This window comes from Oncorhynchus mykiss, chromosome 13 (assembly GCF_013265735.2).
Source record: "Oncorhynchus mykiss isolate Arlee chromosome 13, USDA_OmykA_1.1, whole genome shotgun sequence".
NCBI classification, from domain to species: domain Eukaryota; kingdom Metazoa; phylum Chordata; class Actinopteri; order Salmoniformes; family Salmonidae; genus Oncorhynchus; species Oncorhynchus mykiss.
Window position 1 is genome coordinate 40,637,447 of NC_048577.1, and position 24,138 is coordinate 40,661,584.

Consider the following 24,138-nt stretch of genomic DNA (forward strand, 5'->3'; position numbering starts at 1 on the left):
TTATTATTTTCATCCAAAAACCCATAAAAAAAAATACAAACTGAGCGTTTTACAGAAGGCAAAAAACTAAAACAAATGTGCGAGTAGGTAAACCTATAGTTGTGAACAAGTAATACAAATAGAAATGTATAAAAAAGAATGTAAAACAAATATAAAACGTTATAAAATCCAATTGCTCAGGAAATCCTATATTAAAGGGGGGGGGGGGGGGGGGGGGGGGGGTAACGTAAAAATATCAATCCAAATTGAGACACCAATGAGCATACAAAAGATTAAGAACACCTGCTCTTTGGATGACAGACTGACCAGGTGAATCCTGCTGAAAGCTATGATCCCTTACTGAGGTCTAAAACCACTACAGTCAGTGTAGATGAAGGGGAGGAGACAGGTTAAAGAAGGATTTTTAGGCCTTGAGACAATTGAGACATGGACTGTGTATGTGTGCCATTCAGAGGGTGAGGCAACTCCACATTAGGAAGGTGTCCCTAATGTTTGGTATACTCAGTATATTTTTGTATTCTGGACTTCAATCCTTTGCATCACTACTACTGTAGAATAATGTCAAATATTATTATAATTTTGGTATACCTATATTACAATGCAAATTCTTCATTAGATCCATAGTCCATTCTATCACTGAACAGGAATTTGAACCTTGCCTACCACCTTACACACCCTAGTCAGTACCCAAACACCCCACGTCACTCCTTCCCTCAGTAAAACCACTCATAAAACCTTTTATTCAAGAAAATAAACAATCTTTCATTTCAGAAATGTAGTACCTTTATTGGAGAGTTAGAGTAGCTACCATTTCTAGTTGCCTTCTCATGAACATTACAACTGTTATTGACCTCAACGATAATGTTGCTGCTACCAAATCTTTTGTCGGGAATTATCTGTCTGGTCAACACATATTATTCTATTTACACTCAGACTGATCACCACAACATACAGTGTAACAAAAGAGTTTGTTATGAGGGGAAGATCTTTGGATAAAAATTCGGAAAAAATTGTTAACCGTTACAACGACTAAAGTGTGGTTGGAAGTTAGCCAGTAAGACCATAATTTAAAACAACAGTATCCTGATAAGGGTGCTGTAGGCCTCGTCACAGCTAGCTGTCTGACATCTAAAGTAGCAATGCTGTGTGCAAAGTTTGTCATCTGTTTAACAGTGTTGGAGATCCATACCGTTACCTATGTGAAATTTGAATTGAATAAAAAGACACTATCAAAAATACTCTAGGGTAAATAAAGGGTGTGTAGAAATCTCGATCTATTGTGCTGAATTAAACTGGAGTCCTGTATCAGAATTGTTTTAGCACCAATGAGCTGACTGATACAATTGATAAAGGACACTTCAGAGAGATATGTGTATTTTAGAATGAAATGGGTGATTTTGTCATTTTAGAATGATATGGGTGAATTAATAATTTCACAGTGATATGGGTGACTTTCGGCATTTCATAAATGATTGTGATGAGTCAACATATTCCTACTGTGTCCTTGCGACTGATCGATTATCAATGGTATATAGAATGACATATATTGCTTGTACAGTAATAAGTAACAAATGCATATGAACAAAAAATAAGCTACAATAATGAACTACGGTAAAGTAATACAATCTTGCTTATCTAGCGGCAATAAAAAAACACAAAATGAATGTAAGTGGGATTATTGCTGAGTTGAGTTTGTGTGTTGAGCTGTTACAAGGGGAACGGCTTATTCTGTCATGTGAATATTATCGGAGATTGATTTCAACCAACACTGTAACAAAAAAACAACAGACTCTTGTGCGTAAAGAATTACATGTGAGTAAAGCATCACGATGAATTCCTTTTCCGTTGAAAGGAAAGATGTGTTAGGATCGTGTTAAGTGCTGGGTTTCATGCCGACGTGCACATACAGTACATACAGAGAGAACAGACAGAGAGAAGAGGAAAAATACCATTACACTCACTCTCCCACACACAAATACACACAGACAGACTGACACACACACACACATATATATATATACACAGATATCAACACTTGTGGTGGAATGGTTGAGGAACTGGCTGGAGCGGAGCTGCTAAATTCTCCAAAAGGTATCTCACAGTGTGGTCACTTTGTTTCACCAGAGGGGGGAGAGGATCCCAAAAGAGGAGACTTTGGTGATACCTTGAGGGTAAAACAATATTTATAAATCATCACCTGATGCACCCACAAGTGTTGTGTGTTTGTTTTTGTTCAAATGTTATCGTACATTCTCTGTTTGACAACACTTACAGGGGAAGGAGGCTTGGCGAAGTTGAGGTGAGCGTAGAGAAGCACAGCGATGTCATTCTGACTGGCCTCCAGGGCTATGGACAGGGCTGAACTGCCATCCTAGTGGAGAGAGAGAGAGAACCAAAGGTTGGGTTGCCAAAGAGAGAGAGGGTGAGAAAGGCAAGACAAAGTAGGTCAGGCGGAGGGAAGGATGAGAGACAGGGTTGGGAGCTGGTGCACACAGCTGCACCGCCGAGAGCAAAATAGAGAGACAGAGACAGAAGAGAAAATAGAAAACAAACAGTCAAAGACACTGTATTGACATGGGAGACTCACAGATGCTGTTAGACAGAGAGTAGGGAAAACGGGGTGGGAAAGCAACTAGTAAAATGTAAAATCCTAGAAGTTTGGGAGTAGGCTTGTTGACTCACGTTATCAGTGAGGGTGACATCACAGCCTGGCACAGACAGCAGCTGACGCACGATGTCGACGTGGCCGTGCTCGCAGGCACACATGAGCGCCGTGGAGCCGTCGTCGTCGCGGATGTTGACCTGTGCCCCGCAGGAGAGCAGCGCCCGTACCATGTCCCCTCGCCCGTGACTCACTGCCAGCATCAACGCCGTCTGACCCGCCTAACAACATACAACAGTTACCCGTTAGGAAGGCCACAGGTTTTACCAGTCTCCTGACCGTGTGACCTTCTGACCTGGGAAAACTCCAGGCAGTAGTTATAAGAGCTGGCCTAACACCAACAGTCAGCTTTTCTTACACAAAATTACAAAACCATCGGAGGCAAGAAAATACATGTCCTGGCCCAACATAACAAATTGAGAATTTTAATTCCATCAGAACATAGATACAATGTGGAGCTATCAGCAACATACATGCAAAGGAGCCATCTAACTGAAGTAGCTGAAATAGCCATTTTGTCAGGGGCTTGGGAGGAACGTCATTGGTCTGCCTGAGTTTGGCTGTGTGCAGGGAGGCCTGCTGTCCAGCAGGGGGCATAGTGTACCTGGCTGGCTTTGGCGTTCACGTCCCCTGTGCGCAGCAGCTGCAGGACAGTGTGAAGGTCACTGTCAGAGTGGAAGGCAGCCAGAGCTGTCAGCATGATGGCTGTGTACCCGGCCTTGTTCTGCTTGTCAGCGTTGCACAGGCCTGACAGGGAGAGAGCGACCAGGACACGTTTATTATGGGAATTATATCCCTAAGCCATTCCACTAACAGTCATGCAGTACATGAAGGTTATACATACAGTCCATTGTATCTATGGCAGACCACAAGTCTGTGTTAGATATACACATTCATACAGTGCTGATCCATGTACTGTACGAACAAACCAAACACTTACTTATCCACCATAAAAGTAAACCACTATTCTCTTGTCTGTAAACACACACATCCCCCAGTCACTCACCAGTGTCCAGCAGCAGCTTGACCACAGGGAAGTTGGAGTGGGAGACGGTGTAGTGCAGGGCCGTGTTGCCGTTGCCGTCGGCCATATTGACCACAAACTTCAGCAGCTGTGGGGAGACGGAGGAGAAGGTATCCATATAGGCCCTGACCATGGCAGTGTCAGCTGCCTTGTGACAGGACACACGAAGCCACTCCTGGAGCACCGTGGTGTAGGCTGTCCTCTGGGGAGGGAAATCACAGAGACCGGTCTCAGACTAACAACCAGACAGGACTGGTCAAAGTAACTCACACTGTTTATGATACACAGATGGATGTAGGCCTAACAGCTTTAGCTTAATGGGATAACCCAGTATTGTAAAGTGCAGGAGACCTGAGTTCAAATCCCGCTGGTTACATGAACACAATCTTGTAGAAAGTGACTATATGAAATGACAAGTCACAGAGGAAGTCATCTAAACTGGCATGGTGGGCAGAGTAAAAGAGAATTGCATACTGCTGCTTGCTGACTGAAAGCATTTGGTTCACCCAGGGCTTTCTGCAGGGCATGGAGAGATGCCATCAGGCTCTCACTGAACTCCAGTCTGACAGAGATAAAAGAAAGCACAGCAAATTCAAACACATACATACACAATATCATACTGCACTTGAAATCATTGATGGAATGACACATCTACTGATTATAGTTTCAAAATGGTTATGCTGATTTACCTGGTTTCTTGATTGGCTGCTCCAGCAGCACTTGGGGTGTTTCCAGGTGCTGGTGTCGAGGCTGATGATTGGACTATCCTCTGCTGGGTGCTTTGTTCAGTAGCTGACGATTGGGTAGCCCAATGCTGAGGGGCGAGGTCAGTAGTTTGTGATTTGATTGCATCTAGCTGAACGGTGACATCAGTGGTATTTGATTGGGTGACACCCTGCTTTACTTCCGGGTTAGTGGCTTCTGGTTGGCATCTGGGTGGCTTGGGGGGTGCAGAACAGGTAGCTGCTGATTGGATGGTGCACTGCTCAGGTGTAGTGGGTTCAGTGCTAGTATTTATGGAGGTACACTCCTGAGGGATAGGGTCTGGGACCGATGATTGGACAATACTCCCCTGACGGACACAGTCATTGGCTGGAGATGGGTAGGTAGTCTCAGTGGGGGTAGAGTCAGAGGCACATTGCTGCACGGCAGTGTTCAAGGTTGGTGATAAGGTGGATACATGCTGCAGTCCTATACTTATGGTTGCTGATTGGCTGGTGCTCTGCTCAGAGGCAGGTTGACAGGCTGGTGGTTGGACGGTGGTGGTTGGGAGCGGGGTGGCATGCTCTAGCCTTGTGGAGGAGACTGGGACTGCTGCTGCTTGCTGGTGCTGTTCCGCTGCAGACTTTGGTGCTTCTGGGAGTTTCTCTGTGGTCTCATGATATTCACTGGCATCACTCTCCTCTGAACTCTCACTGCTACTGTCGTCTGAGGAGGTGGACTCATACCTACAGGACAGAACAGATCTATCACACACGTCAACTCACGATCTCTGTAGTGTAACATGAATACACTGTTACACACTATCAATAACACACGTACCCTCCATTGACTCCAGTGAACTGCAGGTTCTTCTTGGTGGATGGAGAGCCAGGTTCTCCTTCTGCCTTATGTTTCATAATGGACCTCAGGGTGGTCTGGGGAGAGGCTGCTGCAGCTGGAGAGAAGACCCAATGTTGCCACAATGTTATGTTACGTCAGGGACAGTTAGCGGGAGGGTTAAGGTAAGGAGTCGTACGGTCCATAGCTACCTGGCTTTGATGGGTCTTCTTGAGACTGGACGGTGTTTATGGCAGTGTGCTGGGGTGTCTCTCCTTCCTTCAGATGCAGCAAAGCCATCTGATTACCAATGGTATCAATGGCGATGGCAGGATTAGTGACAGGCACAGAGGTGGACAGCTCACTTCTTAGGACCTCTCGGACCTGTTTGGAGGAGATGGCGATGGGCAGCTCAACAGCTGCATCTGGAGGAATGGAAAGGAAGAGGACAAAAGATGGAAGGGATCAACAATCAAAGAAAACACATGGTTTTTCAACCTAACAACTCATTGTTATAGAAAACATTTGCACATCGACATCCTCTTTCACCTAGTTGGCTCAGGGATTTGAACCAGTGACCTTTAGGTTACTGGCCCAATGCTCTTAACCACTAGACTACCTGCCGCCCCATTTAAACCTACTTCATTTAATTTGATATCACTTGTAACTTATCACTGAAGTCAGACCTACCCTCTGGGCCCAGGGCCTGTGCATGTCCTCTGTGGGTTCCCTCCAGGACTGTACCACCTGGAGGGAGGGAGGGGGAGCTGCACCCCTCTGCTCGGAGCAACGTGCCCACCCCCACCACAGTGGCTGGTTGCTCCAGCGTGTACACCTGGATTCCCACAGTTCTCTGTGCCCGGTGATGGGGCTGCTGGGTAAAGCTGACTACCGTTTGCAGGCTGCGTCCCTGCTGCTCCTGCCAGCTCAGACTGGTGGCCCTGACCGAGTGGTTTGCCTGGGGGGCCAGAGCCTGCCTCTCTCTCTGAGCTGCCTGCACCTGCTGCTGGGCAGCCTGCAGCTCCTGCATCGTCCTCTTCAGCTGGCCCTCCAGCTGACCCACCTGGCTCTTCAGGGCCTCTGTCTCCGGCACCAGCCCCAGGTCCTGCTCCTTCACCCCAATGCCCACATCCACCTGCTGGCTGCCCCTCGCCTCCTCTGGTCCCACCCCAATGGTACGCACTTCCCTCTGCCCAGCCGGCCGCGCTCCACCCACGATCACCGTGTCCTCAATCTCACAGCCTGAGTCTGCCTGCGGCCTGGAGCCCTCAGGACTGGTGGGGGTGGTAGGGGACAGAGGCCCTGCTGCAACCCTGGTGGTGGCTTCAGCTCCAGAGCTCACCTCCTCCTCTGGGATGTCGATGTAGAGCTCCCCTCTGGGCCGGCCCACTCTGCCAAAGCCAAGGGTGTGTCCCAGAAACTTCTGGCTCTTCAGCTGGACGCTTAGCTGCCTCTTCTCCTCCTGCAGCACAGAGATCTTCACCTGGAGCACGGGGATGGTCTTCACCTGCTCCTCCAGCTCCCGGATCTTCCTGAGAGCCACCGCCATCTGCTCTCTCACATGCTGCAGGTGGGCCGGGGTGGGCGACACAGGCGTGGACATGCCGGAGCTCATGGGGGTGAAGGAGCCCGTTCCTCCTCCATGGGTGCGGTTGTAGCTGTGGGCGCTGCTCAGGGAGGTGGTGGATCCGGCCATGCTGTTGTGCATGCTACCCAGTGTGCTGGAGAACCTCCTGGGGGCCCCTTCTTTCTCTTCCTCCAACTTCCTGCGGGCGTCCAGCAGGGTTTTCTCCACCCGGGCCGTGCTGAAGCTGGGCTTCTGGGAGTGGGAGCTGTGTGGGTGGTAGCCTGGGGCGCAGTAGGAGAAGGATGATTGGCGACTGTCCTGGCTGGTGTTGGAGCACAGGGACTCTGTGGAGGTCCACCAGGAGCCTGTGTAGCCGTACCCCCGGGGGAGAGACCCGTAGCGGGGCCGGCGCTGACCGGGCACCTTCTTGATGGTGTTGCCCTTCTCAATGTCGTTGACATACTTGAGGAAGTCTAGGTCCAGACGGTAGCCGTAGGGGGTCTCCACAGAGTAGGGCGCCTCCTGCTCCTTCCCATGCAGGGAGGGGGGAGCAGACGGGGTAAGCTTCCCTGCAGGGAACAGGAAATAGAGTTAAAACAAGCGGAAATCTGCCATCTAATCTCGGACTCAGACATCAGAAAATAGCATTATCTCTCGGGGATACTGAGTGCTTGGGTATATACTCTAATAGTAGTTACACAAATTAGGTAGAAACAGTTTGATAAATAAAGTAGTAGGTTATAGCCAGACCTTGATTGGTTTAAGATATCTAAAGACCTTAGGTTGATCTAAGTTATTTTGGATGTTAAACACTTTAGGCCAAGGCCGATTAAGTTAAATCCTGGACTGAAAAGCATGCCCAATGGAGAAACACCATTGAAATGACTTTTTAGTCTTAATCTGTGTTTGGGAAACAGTCCCTACATGAGAAATAGATTATGCACTCACATGATAGTTTGTGGGAGATGATTCAGTATTATGATGTTAAGAAATAGAAAGAGTAGAGTTAGGACCATACCTCCTGGGAAGCTGGGGTCCATGTGCAGCACCTGAGCCATGATGTCACACGTTTACCCACAAAACCTCACCTGGGGGGAGAGAAAGACACAGTCATACAAACCTATCAAACACTTCCACAACACAGTCACAATAACTACTCCTAATGGAGCAACCCACTGTAAGGTATTTGACAAGACACTGTGCACAAAGGGGGTGGGGGGGTGGGGGGGGTGGGGGGTACTTTTTATGGATATCTTTAAGAAATGTCTTTCTTCTTGCCACTCTTCCATAAAGGCCAGATTTGTGCAATATACAACTGATTGTTGTCCTATGGACAGAGTCTCCCACCTCAGCTGTAGATCTCTGCAGTTCATCCAGAGTGATCATGGGCCTCTTGGCTGCATCTCTGATCAGTCTTCTCCTTGTATGAGCTGAAAGTTTAGAGGGACGGCCAGGTCTTGGTAGATTTGCAGTGGTCTGATTCTCCTTCCATTTCAATATTATCGCTTGCTCAGTGCTCCTTGGGATGTTTAAAGCTTGGGAAATCTTTTTGTATCCAAATCCGGCTTTAAACTTCTTCACAACAGTATCTCGGACCTGCCTGGTGTGTTCCTTGTTCTTCATGATGCTCTCTGCACTTTTAACGGACCTCTGAGACTATCACAGTGCAGGTGCATTGATACGGAGACTTGATTACACACAGGTGGATTGTATTTATCATCATTAGTCATTTAGGTCAACATTGGATCATTCAGAGATCATCACTGAACTTCTGGAGAGAGTTTGCTGCACTGAAAGTAAAGGGGCTGAATAATTTTGCACGCCCAATTTTTCTGTTTTTGATTTGTTAAAAAAGTTTGAAATATCCAATAAATGTCGTTCCACTTCATGATTGTGTCCCACTTGTTGTTGATTCTTCACAAAAAAATACAGTTTTATATCTTTATGTTTGAAGCCTGAAATGTGGCAAAAGGTCGCAAAGTTCAAGGGGGCCGAATACTTTCGCAAGGCACTGTATTTAGCCTTAATTAGCCATTTCTCTGCTTTTCTGCCTGCTTATGTTCTTTCTGCTCGATAGTACATCTTTCTGCTCGATAGTACATCTTTCTGCTCGATAGTACATCTTTCTGCTCGATAGTACATCTTTCTGCTCGATAGTACATCTTTCTGCTCGATAGTACATCTTTCTGCTCGATAGTACATCTTTCTGCTCGATAGTACATCTTTCTGCTTGATAGAACATCTTTCTGCTCGATAGAACATCTTTCTGCTCGATAGTACATCTTTCTGCTCAATAGTACATCTTTCTGCTCGATAGTACATCTTTCTGCTTGATAGTACATCTTTCTGCTCAATAGCACATCTTACTGCTTGATAGTACATCTTTCTGCTCAATAGTACATCTTTCTGCTTGATAGTACACAGTTTGTTTCTGGTTCTAATATTCCGCGGAGGAGAAGAGTTAGAAGGGGAAAGTTTCCTGGCAGCTTATTCCAGGAGAGAGAGGTTGGAGGCTGCCAGTTACAGCCTTATTAGGAATCGTTTGTGAACACTAACAGAGGTTCTCGATTTAGGGTTTACAGACACTCTCGCCCTTTCTTTCTCTCCCACTCTTTTTCCATTTATTTTCCCCTTTCTGTTCCCTCTCTCTGTATCTCCCTCCATCTCTCCCTCCCTCCTCTTTCATTCTTTCTCTCCCCCTCTATTCGTCAGCTGACGATAAAGAGATTTCAGCTGACCACTGTCTCCCCTCATCCCCCTTCCCCCTCCTCTTGCTCCCATACACTCAACCCAAGATAGTACATTCACCACATTAAACACAATCAAAACAATGACCAAATGCACACTGGGATCGACACTGAGAAAACCAATGCATATTTCATGTTGTTGTGAACTTTCTTTCTATTCGCCTACTGGATGTCTTGCTATTGGTGTACAAACATTTCTGTTTGGAAGTTAATAGTGATGGCTGAGCTATTCTTCTGACACCCTTTGCAGTTTATGTTTGCTTGTGGCAAGAGGAAAGTGACATGCTGCCAGCGATGACATACTGCCCACAATGAGGGGTCTCTGATTCCGTGTGTCTCCCCGGCTGCTAAATATTAACTTTCTAGGTCATTCTTTTGTGGGAACTGAGGATTCACTTTTTCAGCATTACATCTCTTGCATTAGCCACTGGAGCCTCACCAGCTGAATCTGTAAAACAGACATCAAAAGTTTGGACTTGAATTGATTTTGTTCTCGGGGCATACTTAGTTCATGCCCAGTTTTCTGTTCTGTTCCATCAGCAAGAAAGGAGTCTCTCTCTGCTCATTTCAATTTCTGTCTCTCCCCTCGCTCGTCCTCTCCCTCCCTCTAATCTCATGACTCTCGTCAGCGCCTGTTTATGCTCTTGCCCGTTTCAGGGAAAGTAGGGCACTTGGAAACATTGACTAAATTGACTTGGTATTTTTGAAGCCTGAATTTCTCTTTATACTGTAGCTCTCCCTATCTCTGTCTTTCTCACACTGATATGGCAACACACACAGACATGCACGCCCACGCAAACACACACACGCACAGATACGCACACACCACGTGCCCACACGAACCCCCCCCCTCCCCACACACACACAAACAAAGAAGGCAAACAATTTGATATGATCAAAAAAACGCTGATAAGATCAAATGTGACCTCCGCAAAATGATGGCAGGACATGTAGTGTTAGTATCAAAGTAGTTGCAACAAGGGCCTCCCGAGAGGCGCAGTGGTCTAAGGCACTGCACCGCAGTGCTAGCTGTGCCACTAGAGATTCTGGGTTCGAGTTCAGGCTCTGTCGCAGCTGGCCACGACCGGGAGGCCCATGGGGCGGGGCACAATTGGTCCAGCGTCGTCCGGGTTAGGGGAGGGTTTGGCCGGCAGGGATATCCTTGTCTCATCGCGCACTAGCGACTCCTGTGGCGGGCCGGGTGCAGTGCACGCTGACACGATCGCCAGGTGTACAGTCTTTCCTCCGACACATTGGTGCGCCTGGCTTCCGTGTTGAATGGGCATTGTGTCAGGAAGCAGTGCGGCTTGGTTGGGTTGTGTTTCGGAAGACGCATGGCTCTCGACCTTCGCCTCGTCCGTACGGGAGTTGCAGCGATGAGACAAGACTGTAACTACCACGAAATCGGGGAGAAAAAAGGGGTGATTTTTTTTTTCTCCATTAAATAAAAATTAAAACGTTATTTAAAAAAAAAAATATATATATAAAGTAGTTTCAACAAATCAAATGACTTCTGAGATGCATTGTTTAATGTGCATTTCCTGGTATGAGTACAGTATAAATGCTTATGTGAGCGTATCTGAAATATGGAATGTGAGTGTGTCAGATGTCTCTGTGTGTGTCTATGAGAAAGAACAGGAAGGTGGCGTATGTGTCATTGAGAGAGTACAGGAAGGCGGAGGTCTGGTTGACAGGGGCACAGTTGATGAGATATAATTAGAGTGTTCAGTTCAGCTACACAGCGTGACAAACATCCCGGCCCTCAGCAATGACGACGGCCAAAACTCTCCTCTCCACACCCTCCTTCTCTCTCTCGTTCTCGTTCTCATACTAACTCTCAATCTAGTTTAATATTCCTTTATTTTCCTACTCACGTCAAGTGAACACATACTCTGTTACGGGCCGCTCTCTCCCCTCTCTCTATTTAACACTTTGCCTAGTGCTCCAATTCCTCCCCTCCCCCAAACCTTCTGCATCTGCCTCTACAACAGTGCCTCGTTAGGTGTTTGTGTGTGTGAGTGAGAGCGTCCGTGCATGTGTTTGTACGTGCGTGTCCACCCGTAAGTGTGTGTCTGCCGTGTCTGTGTGCTCCACCATGTATGTGGGTGACCTTACTCCCTCTCTCTCTGGGCTGTAAACAGTGTTCCATTGAGATGGCAGTGATTAGAGTCCAGTGTACCCCCCTGCTCCTCCTCAGCAGCACCAGCACAGCCAGCCAACCATTCTTCAGTGATACACTCCCAGACCCAGACTATAACCTCCTCCTCTCCTCCTCCTCCAGCCATTCTCTACCCTCCTCCAGGAGGAATGAGTTGCCCCAGACTGATGCCCCCCTCCTCCCCACGTTCCAGACCAGCGGAAGTTAACATTGCCCGTCTCCAGGGTCCCCCAGTCTGACTATTAAGATTCGAAATCAAGGGGAGAAAAACTCAGATCCTTCAAGCACAAAATAGGATGTGTCTCTGAGACGGCTGATGTCCTGTTGGATGCCAGAGTGTGCCTGCGTGATTGCTGCTTTGCTACTTTTAATCGTTGTGACTTGTTGCAACATTGATACACCGAAGCTGTTTCAGAATGTGCTAATATACCGCTACATTGTTATCACACAGAGTCCCTCAATAAAAGATACAGGTGTCCCTCACCTGTATCAAAACATACATACCACATTTCTTACCACACATTACACAATGCACATATCTTTGTGATCAGAGGAGGGTGACCATCATGGTTAGTAGGTAAGATACAGTAGGTTTAGTTCTGGAAGAAAACTCTCAGGGCTAGTACTTCAGTCAGGTCCAGAATTATTGCCACCCTTGACAAAGATGAGCAAAAACATATATATTTTTTAACGGCTCAGTGTCGTTATCCTCGCAAGTTGAGGTCTTGAAAGGTATTGGAAACAGGGGTGCGAAACATTTTGAACCCTATCTTTTAGAGAAAATTGCTTTACTTATTAAACAAAATCTCTTTCTCTGAGCAATTATATTAGTATAATAATAATAACAATATCATTTCCCAATTTATTTGAGCATACAATATGTCTCAGTATTTGTATGATTTATTTTATAGTCCGTTTTGCTAATCTTTATCAAGGGTGCCAATAATTTTGGACCTGACTGTATGTCCAACACATTCTCTTTATTCAGTCTTACCTCCTTTTTTATTGCCACAGGGAGTAAGCTGTGCTTATAGCAAAGTAAGAAATACCTTGAATCCCACAACCCAGAGAAAATCATGGAATTTTCCATCCACGTCTTAAATAGCTGCCTTTTGTGTGATTGCTATTCTGCAGAAGTTTGGGAATGGGAATGGTTTATGAATTAGGAAAAGAGGGATTTATTTTCTGCTCCATACCAGCTGCTCAGAGTGCTGCAGGGTTGGTCTCTCCTCCTCCCCAATCTCCTCACTCTGGCTTCTCTTCTCTCCTCTTTTTCTTCCCTCCCCTCTTTCTCACGGTCAGCACCTGAGCACAGCATGGAGGAAAATAATGGAACGATATTAACATTTATATTAAGAAATCATAACATCCATTTCATGATCCTACTCAGATAGAGATCAGGAAACAGAAAATACCAGATAGACCCACAAAATAAACTTGGGATAAATGCAACCAAGTTCCAAATGAAGCACATCATTGAGGTATCCGGTGAATCTTTAACCAGCCATCAAATCTCAAAAAGTCCATGACAACTCTAACAGGTCCATCCCAGCCTCTCCAGAGGGCTACAAACAGGCCTCTCATACAAAACAGGGATTACCCACTGTTTAGGCAGGTTACCAAGGACTGGTTACTGTAAGACTAAAACACCCAGCTCTGCAGTAGAAAACAAACCCCAGAAACACATTCCACTGCCTCGGAGTGACAGCTCCTCACATGAAAAACATCCTTTCCATCTCACCACAAAATGCCAATCAAACTCACGAGTCGATGGACCTCATTTCAGAGCGACAGCAGACCTCCATGCAGCTAGTGCCTTGAGAAAACGTCTCATCCGTCTGAGTCTGAACCACAACAACACAGACTGCTGCATGGCCAATCAACCAAGGCTGGCTGGGAACCTCCTTGTCATGACATTGAGCAATGTTTTCATGCACTTCTTGACTCACACTCTTGAACCCGGTGCCATGTAACACACCCCTCTGGTTTCACAGGAACACCCAAATCAAATCTTCAAATCACATTTTATTGGTCACATACACATGGTTAGCAGATGTTAATGCGAGTGTAGCGAAATGCTTGTGCTTCTAGTTCCGACTGTGCAATAGTATCTAACAATTTCACAACAACTACCTTATACACACGAGTGTAAAGGAATGATTAAGAATATGTACATATAAATATATGGATGAGCGATGGCCGAACGGCATAGGCAAGATGCAGTAGATGGTATAGAGTACAGTGTATACATATGAGATGAGTAATGTAGTGTATGTAAACATTATATAAAGTGGCATAGTTTAAGTGACTAGTGATACATTTATTACATCCAAATGTTAATTATAAAAGTGGCTAGAGATTGAGTCTGTATGTTGGCAGCAGCCACTCAATGTTAGTGATGGCTGTTTAACAGTCTGATTGCCTTGAGATAGAAGCTGTTTTTCAGCCTCTCGGTCCCAGCTTTGATGCACCTGTACTGGCCTCGCCTTCTAGATGATAGCGGGGTGAACAGGCAGTGGCTCGGGTGTTTGTTGTTCTTGATGATTCTTCTTTTTGACCTTCCTGTGACATCGGCTGGTGTAGGTGTCCTGGAGGGCAGGTAGGAGGGCAGACCTCACAACCCTCTGGAGAGTCTTACGGTTGTGGGCGGAGCAGTTGCCGTACCAGGCGGTGATACAGCCCGACAGGATGCTCTCGATTGTGCATCTGTAAAAGTTTGTGAGTGTTTTCGGTAACAAGCCAAATTTCTTCAGCCTCCTGAGGTTGAAGAGGCGCTATTGCGCCTCTTTCACCACGCTTTCTGTGTGAATGGACCATTTTAGTTTGTCCGTGATGTGTACGCCGAGGAACTTAAAACTTTCCACCTTCTCCACTACTGTCCCATCGATGTGGATAGGGGGGGTGCTCCCTCTGCTGTTTCCTGAAGTCCACAATCATCTCCTTTGTTTTGTTGACGTTGAGCGTGAGGTTATTTTCCTGACACCACACTCCGAGGGCCCTCACCTCCTCCCTGTAGGTCGTCTCGTTGTTGTTGGTAATCAAGCCTATCACTGCAGTGCCGTCTGAAAACTTGATGATTGAGTTGGAGGTGTGCATGGCCACGCAGTCATGGGTGAACATGGAGTAAAGGAGAGGGCTGAGAACACACCCTTGTGGGGCCCCAGTGTTGAGGATCAGCGGTGTGGAGATGTTGTTTCCTTCCCTCACCACCTGGGGGCGGTCCGTCAGAAAGTCTGGACCTATTGGGGAGGTAAGCAAATTGGAGTGGGTCTAGGGTGTCAGGTAGGGTGGAGGTGATATGATCCTTGACTAGACTCTCAAAGCACTTCATGATGACAGAACGATAGTCGTTTAGCTCAGTTACCTTAGCTTTCTTGGGAACAGAAACAATGGTGGCCCTCTTGAAGCATGTGGGAACAGCAGACTGGGATTAGGATTGATTGAATATGTCCGTAAACACACCAGCCAGCTGGTCTGCGCATGCTCTGAGGGGGATGCCGTCTGGGCCGGCCCAGATATTGTTACCCCAGGATCTTGCCAAGGCATCTCCACGACATCACCTAAACTTACGCGTGATTTGCAAGGAATACAGCCAATATTCGCTATCTGCAAATCCATGTGATTTCAGATTGGTCCTGTCACAAATACGTGCAAGTTCCAGGAGATAAGCAGCGTGATAATGGAGGTTATTTCCTTTTTCTCATACCTTGGCTTTCACTGCGACGCCTGGGACTTAACTAGTACATTTCATTGTGGAGTCATGGCCAAATGACGTCAGACATTTCCATTTACAGAATGTCACATTATGACCTTTTATCTTACACAGTCCATTGTTGAATACTTTTGTCATGGGACAGAGGGAGGGAAGGAGAGAGTGAGAGAAACAGAGCCTCATAGAGGAACGACAGCCAAATCACAATGAGCCATTCATTCAGCCCCTAGTTCCACAGCTGGTTCTAATATAGAGCTAGGAGTGGCAAAGAGAGAGAGAGAGAGAGACCGAGAGAAAAGCAGAGAGAGAGAGAGAGAGAGAGAGAGAGACACACACACGATCAACCCATATTTACATACATAAATAAAAGAAAGAGAGGGAGGGAGAAAGAGAGGCAGAGAGATGGCGAGAGAGACACATAGATAGATAGACAGAGAGAGAGAGATAGGGGAGAGAGAGAGACTGTTACAGCCAAGAAAATAAGCCTCAAAACAAACGTGATGTTGTCTGAGGCCCTGTTGTGGATCCAGACACTGTCAGAGAGTGGAAATACAAACAGGCCCAGTGATGACGAGCAACCAATGTCTGGGAGGTCTGTGTACATGTCTTAGACTCCTACTCTTATCAGTCATCACAAATCAATACAAATGTGATTGTATCATACTAGAAGGCATCAGTAAATATCACAATAGAGTATAATAATGGTGTAATAACTAGTTTACACAGACTATAAAATGTCATAACTAAACTAAAAACTACATAGCCAGTATATACCAACATACACAGTATATACCAACATACACAGTATATACCAACATACACAGTATATACCAACATACACAGTATATACCAACATACACAGTATATACCATTGTGTATGTCGTGTCCAGTGTTATGAGGGAGGAGGTAGGCTCTGCAAACTTTTGTACATTCTTGTTTTTGTGAAAGAGTCAAACAGTTCTGAAGAGATAGGTTAACACACACTCCCACGTCTGCACCCGCCACCCTTTCATCACACAGCTGAAAACACACACACACACACACACACACACACACACACACACACACACACACACCAGGATCCTTTGAACCCATGGAACTCCCACAGCTCCACAAACACAGCTGAATCATTTCAGTTCATTGTTTCAGGTATAAACTCTGAAGAAACAAAATGTGGAGGGCATACAGTAACTCCGTTCTCATCTTCCATCTAAACACGCTGGGAAATTGTAGTGGTGAGTATCAAATCCACCATGACAGTAGTAACCTTTCAACAGCAACAGTCAGATGACGACATATATGCAATACACCCACTCAAAAGGTATCACCATGCACAGGCACTCAACACCACAACCCCTCAACACTAGACCCCAGACTGGAAGAGGGCACGACGTGGGTCACCCTTTCTCACTGTTCATTATAAAGGACTATATGTCATTGATGTGCCATTAAAATAGCTTATTGTGGGATTGCCTGAGGTCTGATGAAGAAAGGGTTACAGGAAAAGGAGCTCCGTCGCTGTATTCCCCCAGGACCCAGAAACAACCCAGTCACTTCCTCCAAGCCCAGGAGAAAAAGTAACAAGGAGAGGGAAAATGAGACGGAGAGGGAGAAAGAATGAGGGAGTAAAGTAAAGAGAGAGCAGGAGAGTGGAGGTACAGTATGTGAGTGAAAGACGGAGAAAAGAAAGAGGAGGTGTGGGTGAACAAGAGGGGCGAGGCTGGAGTGGGGGAGAGAAAGAAAATAAGGAGGGAGAAGAGAATAACTTTTAAATGGAAACTTCTAGAATGAGAACACCAATGACTGTTCTAAAGATTTCGAATCCACCAGTATGAGTCATTGAAACTCCCAGCAGCCACACCATAATGTTGTGTCCTCTGCTCTTGCCAAAACAGGGCAGACATCACAGGGATTCAAGAGGAATAAAGAGGAACTCTTGACCTAGGGTGAATTACGTTTGAAAAGATAATTCTTCATCATCTGAACTTGATACGCCTGTAAGATTACTATCCTATTTTGAACATTCCACTACTGGTTTAAGGATCAAAAGTGACTCACAATAGAAACCCAGCACACAAAGAGACAGCACTTCTAGTTCCTAAATGAAGCTGAATGTTATTTTGTCAACACCCAGGCTACTTATGATTGACCTCAGTCCAATGTGTATAATAAATGTATTTTTATTTTTACGAACAATACATGGGAAAATTGGAACTATTATGAAAACTCTTTTGGAAACCAACAAATACATACATCATGCTGGTGTTACATTATTCGCTGGAGGAGAAACCTTCCTGGCTCTTTCTGCATCTGCTGAGGACTGCTGTATGTGACCCTAACTCTCATCCTAACAGATGGCTTAATTTAGCCAACTGGTCATGCATTAATAACCAATGACCAATGAATTGATGGTCTCTACTCAGAAGTGGCAAGGATGGTAGCCATTTATCATCATGTGGTTACTTTACAAGTAAACCACTCTTTTTAGAGCAAATGCCGTGCCTCATTCGCATGAATAACAAGACTTTCACATGTGCATGAGGAGGACAGATGCTCTCATATGACCAGGGTATAACAAATTACGTTGGGCGATGTGCTTCTGAATAACTAATAGTGGGTTCGAACTAGGAACAGTGAAGACATCAATTTTTTTCAAATCAGATTTGATTTAATCAAATGCTTGGTAAACAACAGGTGTTGACGAACAGTGAAATGCCTACTTACGGGCCTTTCCCAACAATGCCGAGAGAAAAATAGTGAAATAGTAGCAAAGTAATAACACATAATAATAAAAGTAATAATACATACACAAAGAGTAACGATAACTTGGCCATACTATACACACACGGAGTGTGAGTGAGTCATTGTGCTGTGGTACGAGGTAATTGAGCCAATACATATAACTAGGAATAAAGTGACTAGGCAACAGGATAGATAATAAACAGTAGCAGCAGCAGCAGTAAAAAAAAAGTCACTGCAAAAAGGGTCAATGCAGATAGTCTAGGTAGCTGTTCGCTTAACTATTAGCATTTAGCAGTCTTATGGCTTGGGGGTAGAATCTGTTCATGGTCCGATTGTTTCCAGACTTGGTGTGTTGGTACCACTTGCCGTGCGGTAGCAGAGAAAACAATCTGTGACTTGTGTGGCTGGGTGAACAGGGAGTGCAGGAGGGGACTAAGCACACACCCCTGAGGGGCCCCTATGTTTAGGGTCAGCATGGCGGATGTGCTGTTGCCTGTCCTTACCACCTGGGGGCAGACCGTCCAGGATCCAAATGCCGAGGGAGGTGTTAAGTCCCGGGGTCCTTAGCTTAGTGATGAGCTTGGAGGGCACTATGGTGTTTTGAATGCAGAGCTGTAGTCAATGAACAGCATGCTCTTACCCAGGTGGGAGAGGGCAGTGTGGAGTACAATAGAGATAATCTGTGGACTTGTTGGGGCGGTATGTGAATTGGAGGGTGTCTGGGATGATGGTGTTGAAGTGAGCCATGACGAACCTTTCAAAGCATTTCATGGCTACAGATGTGAGTGTTACTGGGCGATAGTCATTTAGACAGGTTACCTTGGCATTCTTGGGCACAGGGACTATGTTGGGCTGCTTGAAACATGTAGGTATTACAGACTGGGTCAGGGAGAGGTTGAAAATGTCAGTGAAGCCTTAACCCAGCCAAGCTATGTAGCCTATGCCCTGTTACTGCAAGCAAATAGGACGACTGTTTTTAACATTAAGGAGGAGTAGGGTCTGGAGAGAAAGACGGCACGCTGCAGAAATAGTCTGGCCCACACAGCCAGGGAGTGGCCTTACTGCTTGACCTGGCCTCAGCCCTGCCTGCCTGCTCTCCTGTCTGGAACAGGAGAAGAATAAACATCAGCATCACAGCTGCCATTGGTCATTGTGTTGACCCCTCCAAAAGGAAACTGCCTAGCTAAGGGTGGGGCCCAGGGACAGGAATTGCAACAGAAACAAAAGAAGAAAAACTGTATGCATTAGAGAGAGAGGTGGAAGGAATGGGAGAGACAGCGAGTGAGAGACAGAGTGAGAGAAAGAGAGAGAGGGAGAATTCCTGTGCAAAACGGGAGGTAGAGGGATAAGGATTGATGGAGGCCAGAGAGGCAGTGTTCTGGAAGGATTTGGGGAAGGTTCAGGGGAGATGGAGACGAAGACCAGAGCAGAGCTGTTAGTCCGGTCAGGCAGGGGAAAGCTGGTCAGACTCACAGCAGTTTTGGGGTTAAAACCTCAGGTCAGTGGAGTCAGTCAGTCGTGGTCACATGCAGCACAGTGGGGCAACGGAAGGAAGTAGTCAAGCACTGGAGCCCTGATGATGTATATAAGTGGGATCCGGGATCCTCATTGATCGTTTCCAGACTGACTCAATGAGTGAAGTAAATGAGATAACAACAAGCAGGACTTGAACCACACCTATAGACATGGCAAGTATACACAAACACACAACAAGGCATTAGTAGGTTGTTGCGAGTCAGTGAATAGAAAAATCTATCTTCCCTTTCGGAACGATTCATGTATTAAGAAGGATTACTCCAGAGATTAGTCCAGCAGATGATGATTTCATGCTTCCTTGGACTCTACATGAAGGAATATGTTGACTGAAAACGTTAAAGGATTTGTCTCTGGCTGTAGGTCTGGATAAATAAGTAGGGGTATTAACCCTCAACGGCCAAATCCACCAATCTGGACCCATTCTAATATCAGAGCTGTCATCATCCCCTGCTATAGCTAAATACATCTGCACCTCTCCACAGCAATGAGTGATTAGCAGTCATAAGCAAGGAACTATAGCCTACAGGCTCCACCAAAAAAACATATTAATACTGATGGAGAATTTGGTGATAAGTTACTCTCATATTAAAGTAAAAAATATTGATATTCTATCAATATAAAAGGTGCACAAACTGTGATCCATTTTCCCACCAAAACAAGAAACGTATGTTTGTGTGAAATTTGCATAAAACTATACATGATGTCCAAATGTGTATTTGAGCTGTGGCCTATTATACACCTTCTATGGCAGTAGTGTAAGGCTCAAGTATAACATGCCTTTCTGTGCAGAAGTAGAAGGCTTTCTGCTCACTGAATCAGTAACAATTGTTCATTGACTGATGTGATAGGACTAGTTTCCAGACTCCACAAGAAGACATGAACTGTAAAATGACGTTGACGGCCTACACGCATTAACTCACAGAGCGTCTGTAATTATATTCCACTACCTGATTCAAGGTGATAGGAAACTCTAAATGAATTGCTCATGTGTGTAACCATGGTTTCAGCTGAACAGTGGGGTGTCAGCAAGGGGACAGTCTGGCCCGCTACGACCTGTCCGCAAATTCTAATAAACCCAGACAATCACAGACATGAAGCTTCATGCAGGTTAAAATGGCGTAATTCCATTAGTCTAGCTAAATCATCTGAATGCCCAGCGTGTGGTCCACCGCTACAAATGGGCTTTATAACCTTGCATTCCTCCATTTGGAATTCCACTACAGCGCCCCTCGTTCCAAACGTTGTCATCAGGAATGTGGTCGGTGAGACAGGCTACGCATTCCATCCCCGCTGCTGCTGGCACGAACATGGGAAAACTCCAACTGGGCACCTTATATTCTAGGACACCTATGGAGACCTGTGTCGGTCACCTATAAAGTAGGCCTAGTCTGTGTGAAAGCAGACTGCTATCAAGTGATCAATGATTGATCAAAAGGACCGCATACACTTATATGGACCTATCTAGACTGTAGCCTATTCCCACAAAATGACACTTGGGTTGTAACCATCTTTTCCAAAGTTCAACAGTTTAATAATTACCAATAGATAAACCTTGAAAATCATTAGTAGGCTATTAGGCCTACAGGCGTTAATTGTTCTTCCAGATAGTGCTTCTTCTAGAGAGGAGGAAAACCCGATAGAATGAATTCAACTTTCTGTTGAGGCAGCCCTCCCTTATGCACTATAGCTTTTGAGGCAGACATCCGTTCACTGAACTGACCACCAGTCACGGACGGGCGGTTAAACCAGACCAAATTTAAGGGCAGAGTGGCAATGAGAAAGTGATGAACATCTGGAAGTAGGCTAATGAAAAGTGGAAGAATGGAAGGACCCACCCTCTCCCTGGAGTAACGGCAATCACGGGGTTTTCTTTAAATGAGGGATTCATCTTAAATTATTCAGGAATTCAACTTCAAAACTTTCTTTGATTGAAGAAAGAACATGATCGAAAAACGTTTTAGTTGAAGTTCCTAATTTTAAAAAGTTTAGCCAAAAGAGTGAGGCTGGCAAGTTTCCAAAATGTTCCAGAATGCAAATATTAACTAAAGATCTTCTCTCCAATTTGAACAATAACCTCAGTGAAAATGTGAGACCGCTCTCTCAGCTGTCAATAAAATTCAGCCAACATGACCTAAACACAAAACGTCTTAGGGATAACACACGCGCCAGTGCCCAATGCATTGTGTGCGCTCCCTCGAGGAGCGCGTTATCGCCAATGATACTCAGCCACATAACCTACTATACACGAGAACAAAACCACTCATTAGGCCATTAATACTTATAGTAATATTTAGGGAAAAGTGCACACCAATTTATACAAACATAACGCAGTTAAATAGATAGAGAATGGGCAATAAGAGACCCGTTACTTCTAGAAGTAAGACACAAACCGGGGAACGGATAGGACAAAAGAAATCTTACGCAAGACACCATTTTGGACTTATTAATTGAGCAAATGTTAACATACAAGCTGTTGGGAATTAAGAATGTATGATCTTATCAAAAGGCTGTTGTCCTTACCTATCCTTATAAATCCGTTCAGACGACTTGGGCCAGGAGCGCTCACTGACATGGAGACAAAAACACCGCAGCCAAGCGGTTCAGAACCCCCTCCCTCCGCTCTTAAAGGGCCAGGAGCGTCTTTAGACTAGACTAGTACCTTAGGCTAGAAGCCCCATTACACTCAGACATCTCTGCATATTCGTTCAAAATTGTAAAATGTAAGAGTTGTAATAAGAGAGTCGTCGTATTAATGGCTCAGTAAGACTTATAGGAATATATAGCCTAATGCAAGGGTGACCTAAAGTCCGTCAGTATTGCTTTCTTTCCATTCTTTAAAAAAAATGTATCGGTGACTGCGCATGGGGAATATGGTCCCCGTAACATGACGTCATACTTTAGTCTCCCCTGGAATCTACCCGTGTCTTACAGAAGACTAAATAGTCGATTGAGGGACGTAAATGTGGTTACTGTTGTTGAGAATGGATACACCACAGCTATATCTGATTCATTTTATGCCTAAAAAGGGTGGATGTGTTTTTATTGTATATCGTGTTACATATCAATAACACACACTAAATCCAGAGTGGGTGTTTACTTTGGCAGACAAACATTACGGCTACAATGTCAGGCACACCGGCACAGTAAATTAATTGCACGATGAAAAATAACAGAAAAGGGGCGCATACTCCGACATCAGGTTCAAATAGAGATCTGAGGGGTCCGCTCTGCATCACCAGGCCAATAATTAGGGTGGTTCATGTCTGCAAAGATGCGTCCTGAGAGCCAGATGACTATACCCGTTCAGTTGCTCCAGGATAACCCATCCATAGCCTATTCATAATCCACTCGAAATGGAACGTTACATCTCTTCTCATTTAAAAAAATGAATAAAGCAATAATATGCCATATGTCGATACACATAAAAATTAGATACCCATCTGCATTTTTAACACAATATACTACAGGCCTATAGCCTATCAATTAATAAACGAAGGTGTTTAATAATTTAGTTGTTTAAACATTTCCCCTGCTGGCTAAATCCAGTCCTGGGACTCATATTCCCAGGGTAGTAAAACCATGTGTCTAGAATGATTAACCCTCTCAAGGTTATATACAGTACAGTGCATTCGGAAAATATTCAGACCCCTTGACTTTTTTCCACATCTTGTTACATTACAGCCTTATTCTAAAATGGATCAAATTAAATTCCTCATTCATCTACACACAATTCCCCATAATGACAAAGTGAAAACCGGTTTAGAAATGTTTGGAAATGCATTTAAAATAAAAAACAAATACACTATTTACATTAACATTCAGACCCTTTGCTATGAGCTCAGGTGCATCCTGTTTCCATTGATCATCCTTGAGATGCTTCTTCAATTTGGAGTCCACCTGTGGTAAATGCAATTGATTGGACATGATTTGGAAAGGCACACCCCTGTCTATACAAGGTCCCACAGTTGACAGTGCATGTCAGTGCAAAACTGAGCAATCAGGGGAGAAGGGTTTGGTCAGGAAGGTGACCAAGAACCCGATGGTCACTCTAACAGAGCTCTAGAGTTCCTCTGTGGAGATGGGGGAACCTTCCAGAAGGAACCATCTCTGCAGCACTCCACTAATCAGGCCTGTGGTAGAATGGCCAGACGGAATCCACTCCTCAGTAAAAGGCACACGACAGCCCGCTTGGAGTTTGCCAAAAGGCACCTAAAGACTCTCAGACCATGAGAAACAAGATGCTCTGGTTTGATGAAACTCTTTATATTTTACTCTTTAGCCTGAATATCAAGTGCCACATCTGGAGGAAACCTGGCACCATCCCTACGGTGAAGCATGGTGGTGGCAGCATCATGCTATGGGGATGTTTTTCAGCGGCAGGGACTGGGAGACTAGTCAGGATCGAGGGAAAGATGAATGGAGCAAAGTATAGAGAGATCCTTGATGAAAAC

General features: G+C 45.3%; 1 protein-coding gene across 2 annotated transcripts; it reads right to left on the reverse strand.

Annotated features, from left to right (window-relative positions):
• Nucleotides 1–764: 764 nt before the first annotated feature.
• LOC110486359 (KN motif and ankyrin repeat domain-containing protein 2) lies at nucleotides 765–23,377 on the reverse strand. Of its 2 annotated transcripts, none has more exons than XM_036941063.1 (13): nucleotides 22,208–23,377; nucleotides 12,894–13,002; nucleotides 7,811–7,880; nucleotides 5,916–7,361; nucleotides 5,438–5,650; nucleotides 5,229–5,343; nucleotides 4,376–5,152; nucleotides 4,161–4,248; nucleotides 3,669–3,888; nucleotides 3,267–3,409; nucleotides 2,683–2,883; nucleotides 2,273–2,371; nucleotides 765–2,164 (listed from the first exon to the last, which is right to left on the reverse strand). In XM_036941063.1, the coding sequence occupies exons 3-13, from the start codon at nucleotides 7,848–7,850 to the stop codon at nucleotides 2,108–2,110; spliced, it is 3,399 nt and encodes a 1,132-aa protein (XP_036796958.1). In that variant the 5' UTR covers nucleotides 7,851–7,880; nucleotides 12,894–13,002; nucleotides 22,208–23,377; the 3' UTR covers nucleotides 765–2,107. The 2 variants fall into 2 exon arrangements, with proteins under 2 accessions (XP_036796958.1, XP_021413560.2); XM_021557885.2 differs by having other exon boundaries at nucleotides 4,376–5,134; nucleotides 22,208–23,376.
• Between the last annotated feature and the right edge of the window lie 761 nt (nucleotides 23,378–24,138).

What these genes read in the sequence shown, in the direction of transcription:
- LOC110486359 (XM_036941063.1), bottom strand. Translation starts at nt 7,850, where the DNA reads ATGGCTCAGGTGCTGCACATGGACCCCAGCTTCCCAGGAG. An exon ending in GGACCCCAGCTTCCCAGGAG is followed by an intron (nt 7,362 to 7,810) that starts GTATGGTCCTAA and finishes TGTTCCCTGCAG; the next exon opens with GGAAGCTTACCCCGTCTGCT. An exon ending in ATGTCACCCTCACTGATAAC is followed by an intron (nt 2,372 to 2,682) that starts GTGAGTCAACAA and finishes TCTCTCCACTAG; the next exon opens with GATGGCAGTTCAGCCCTGTC.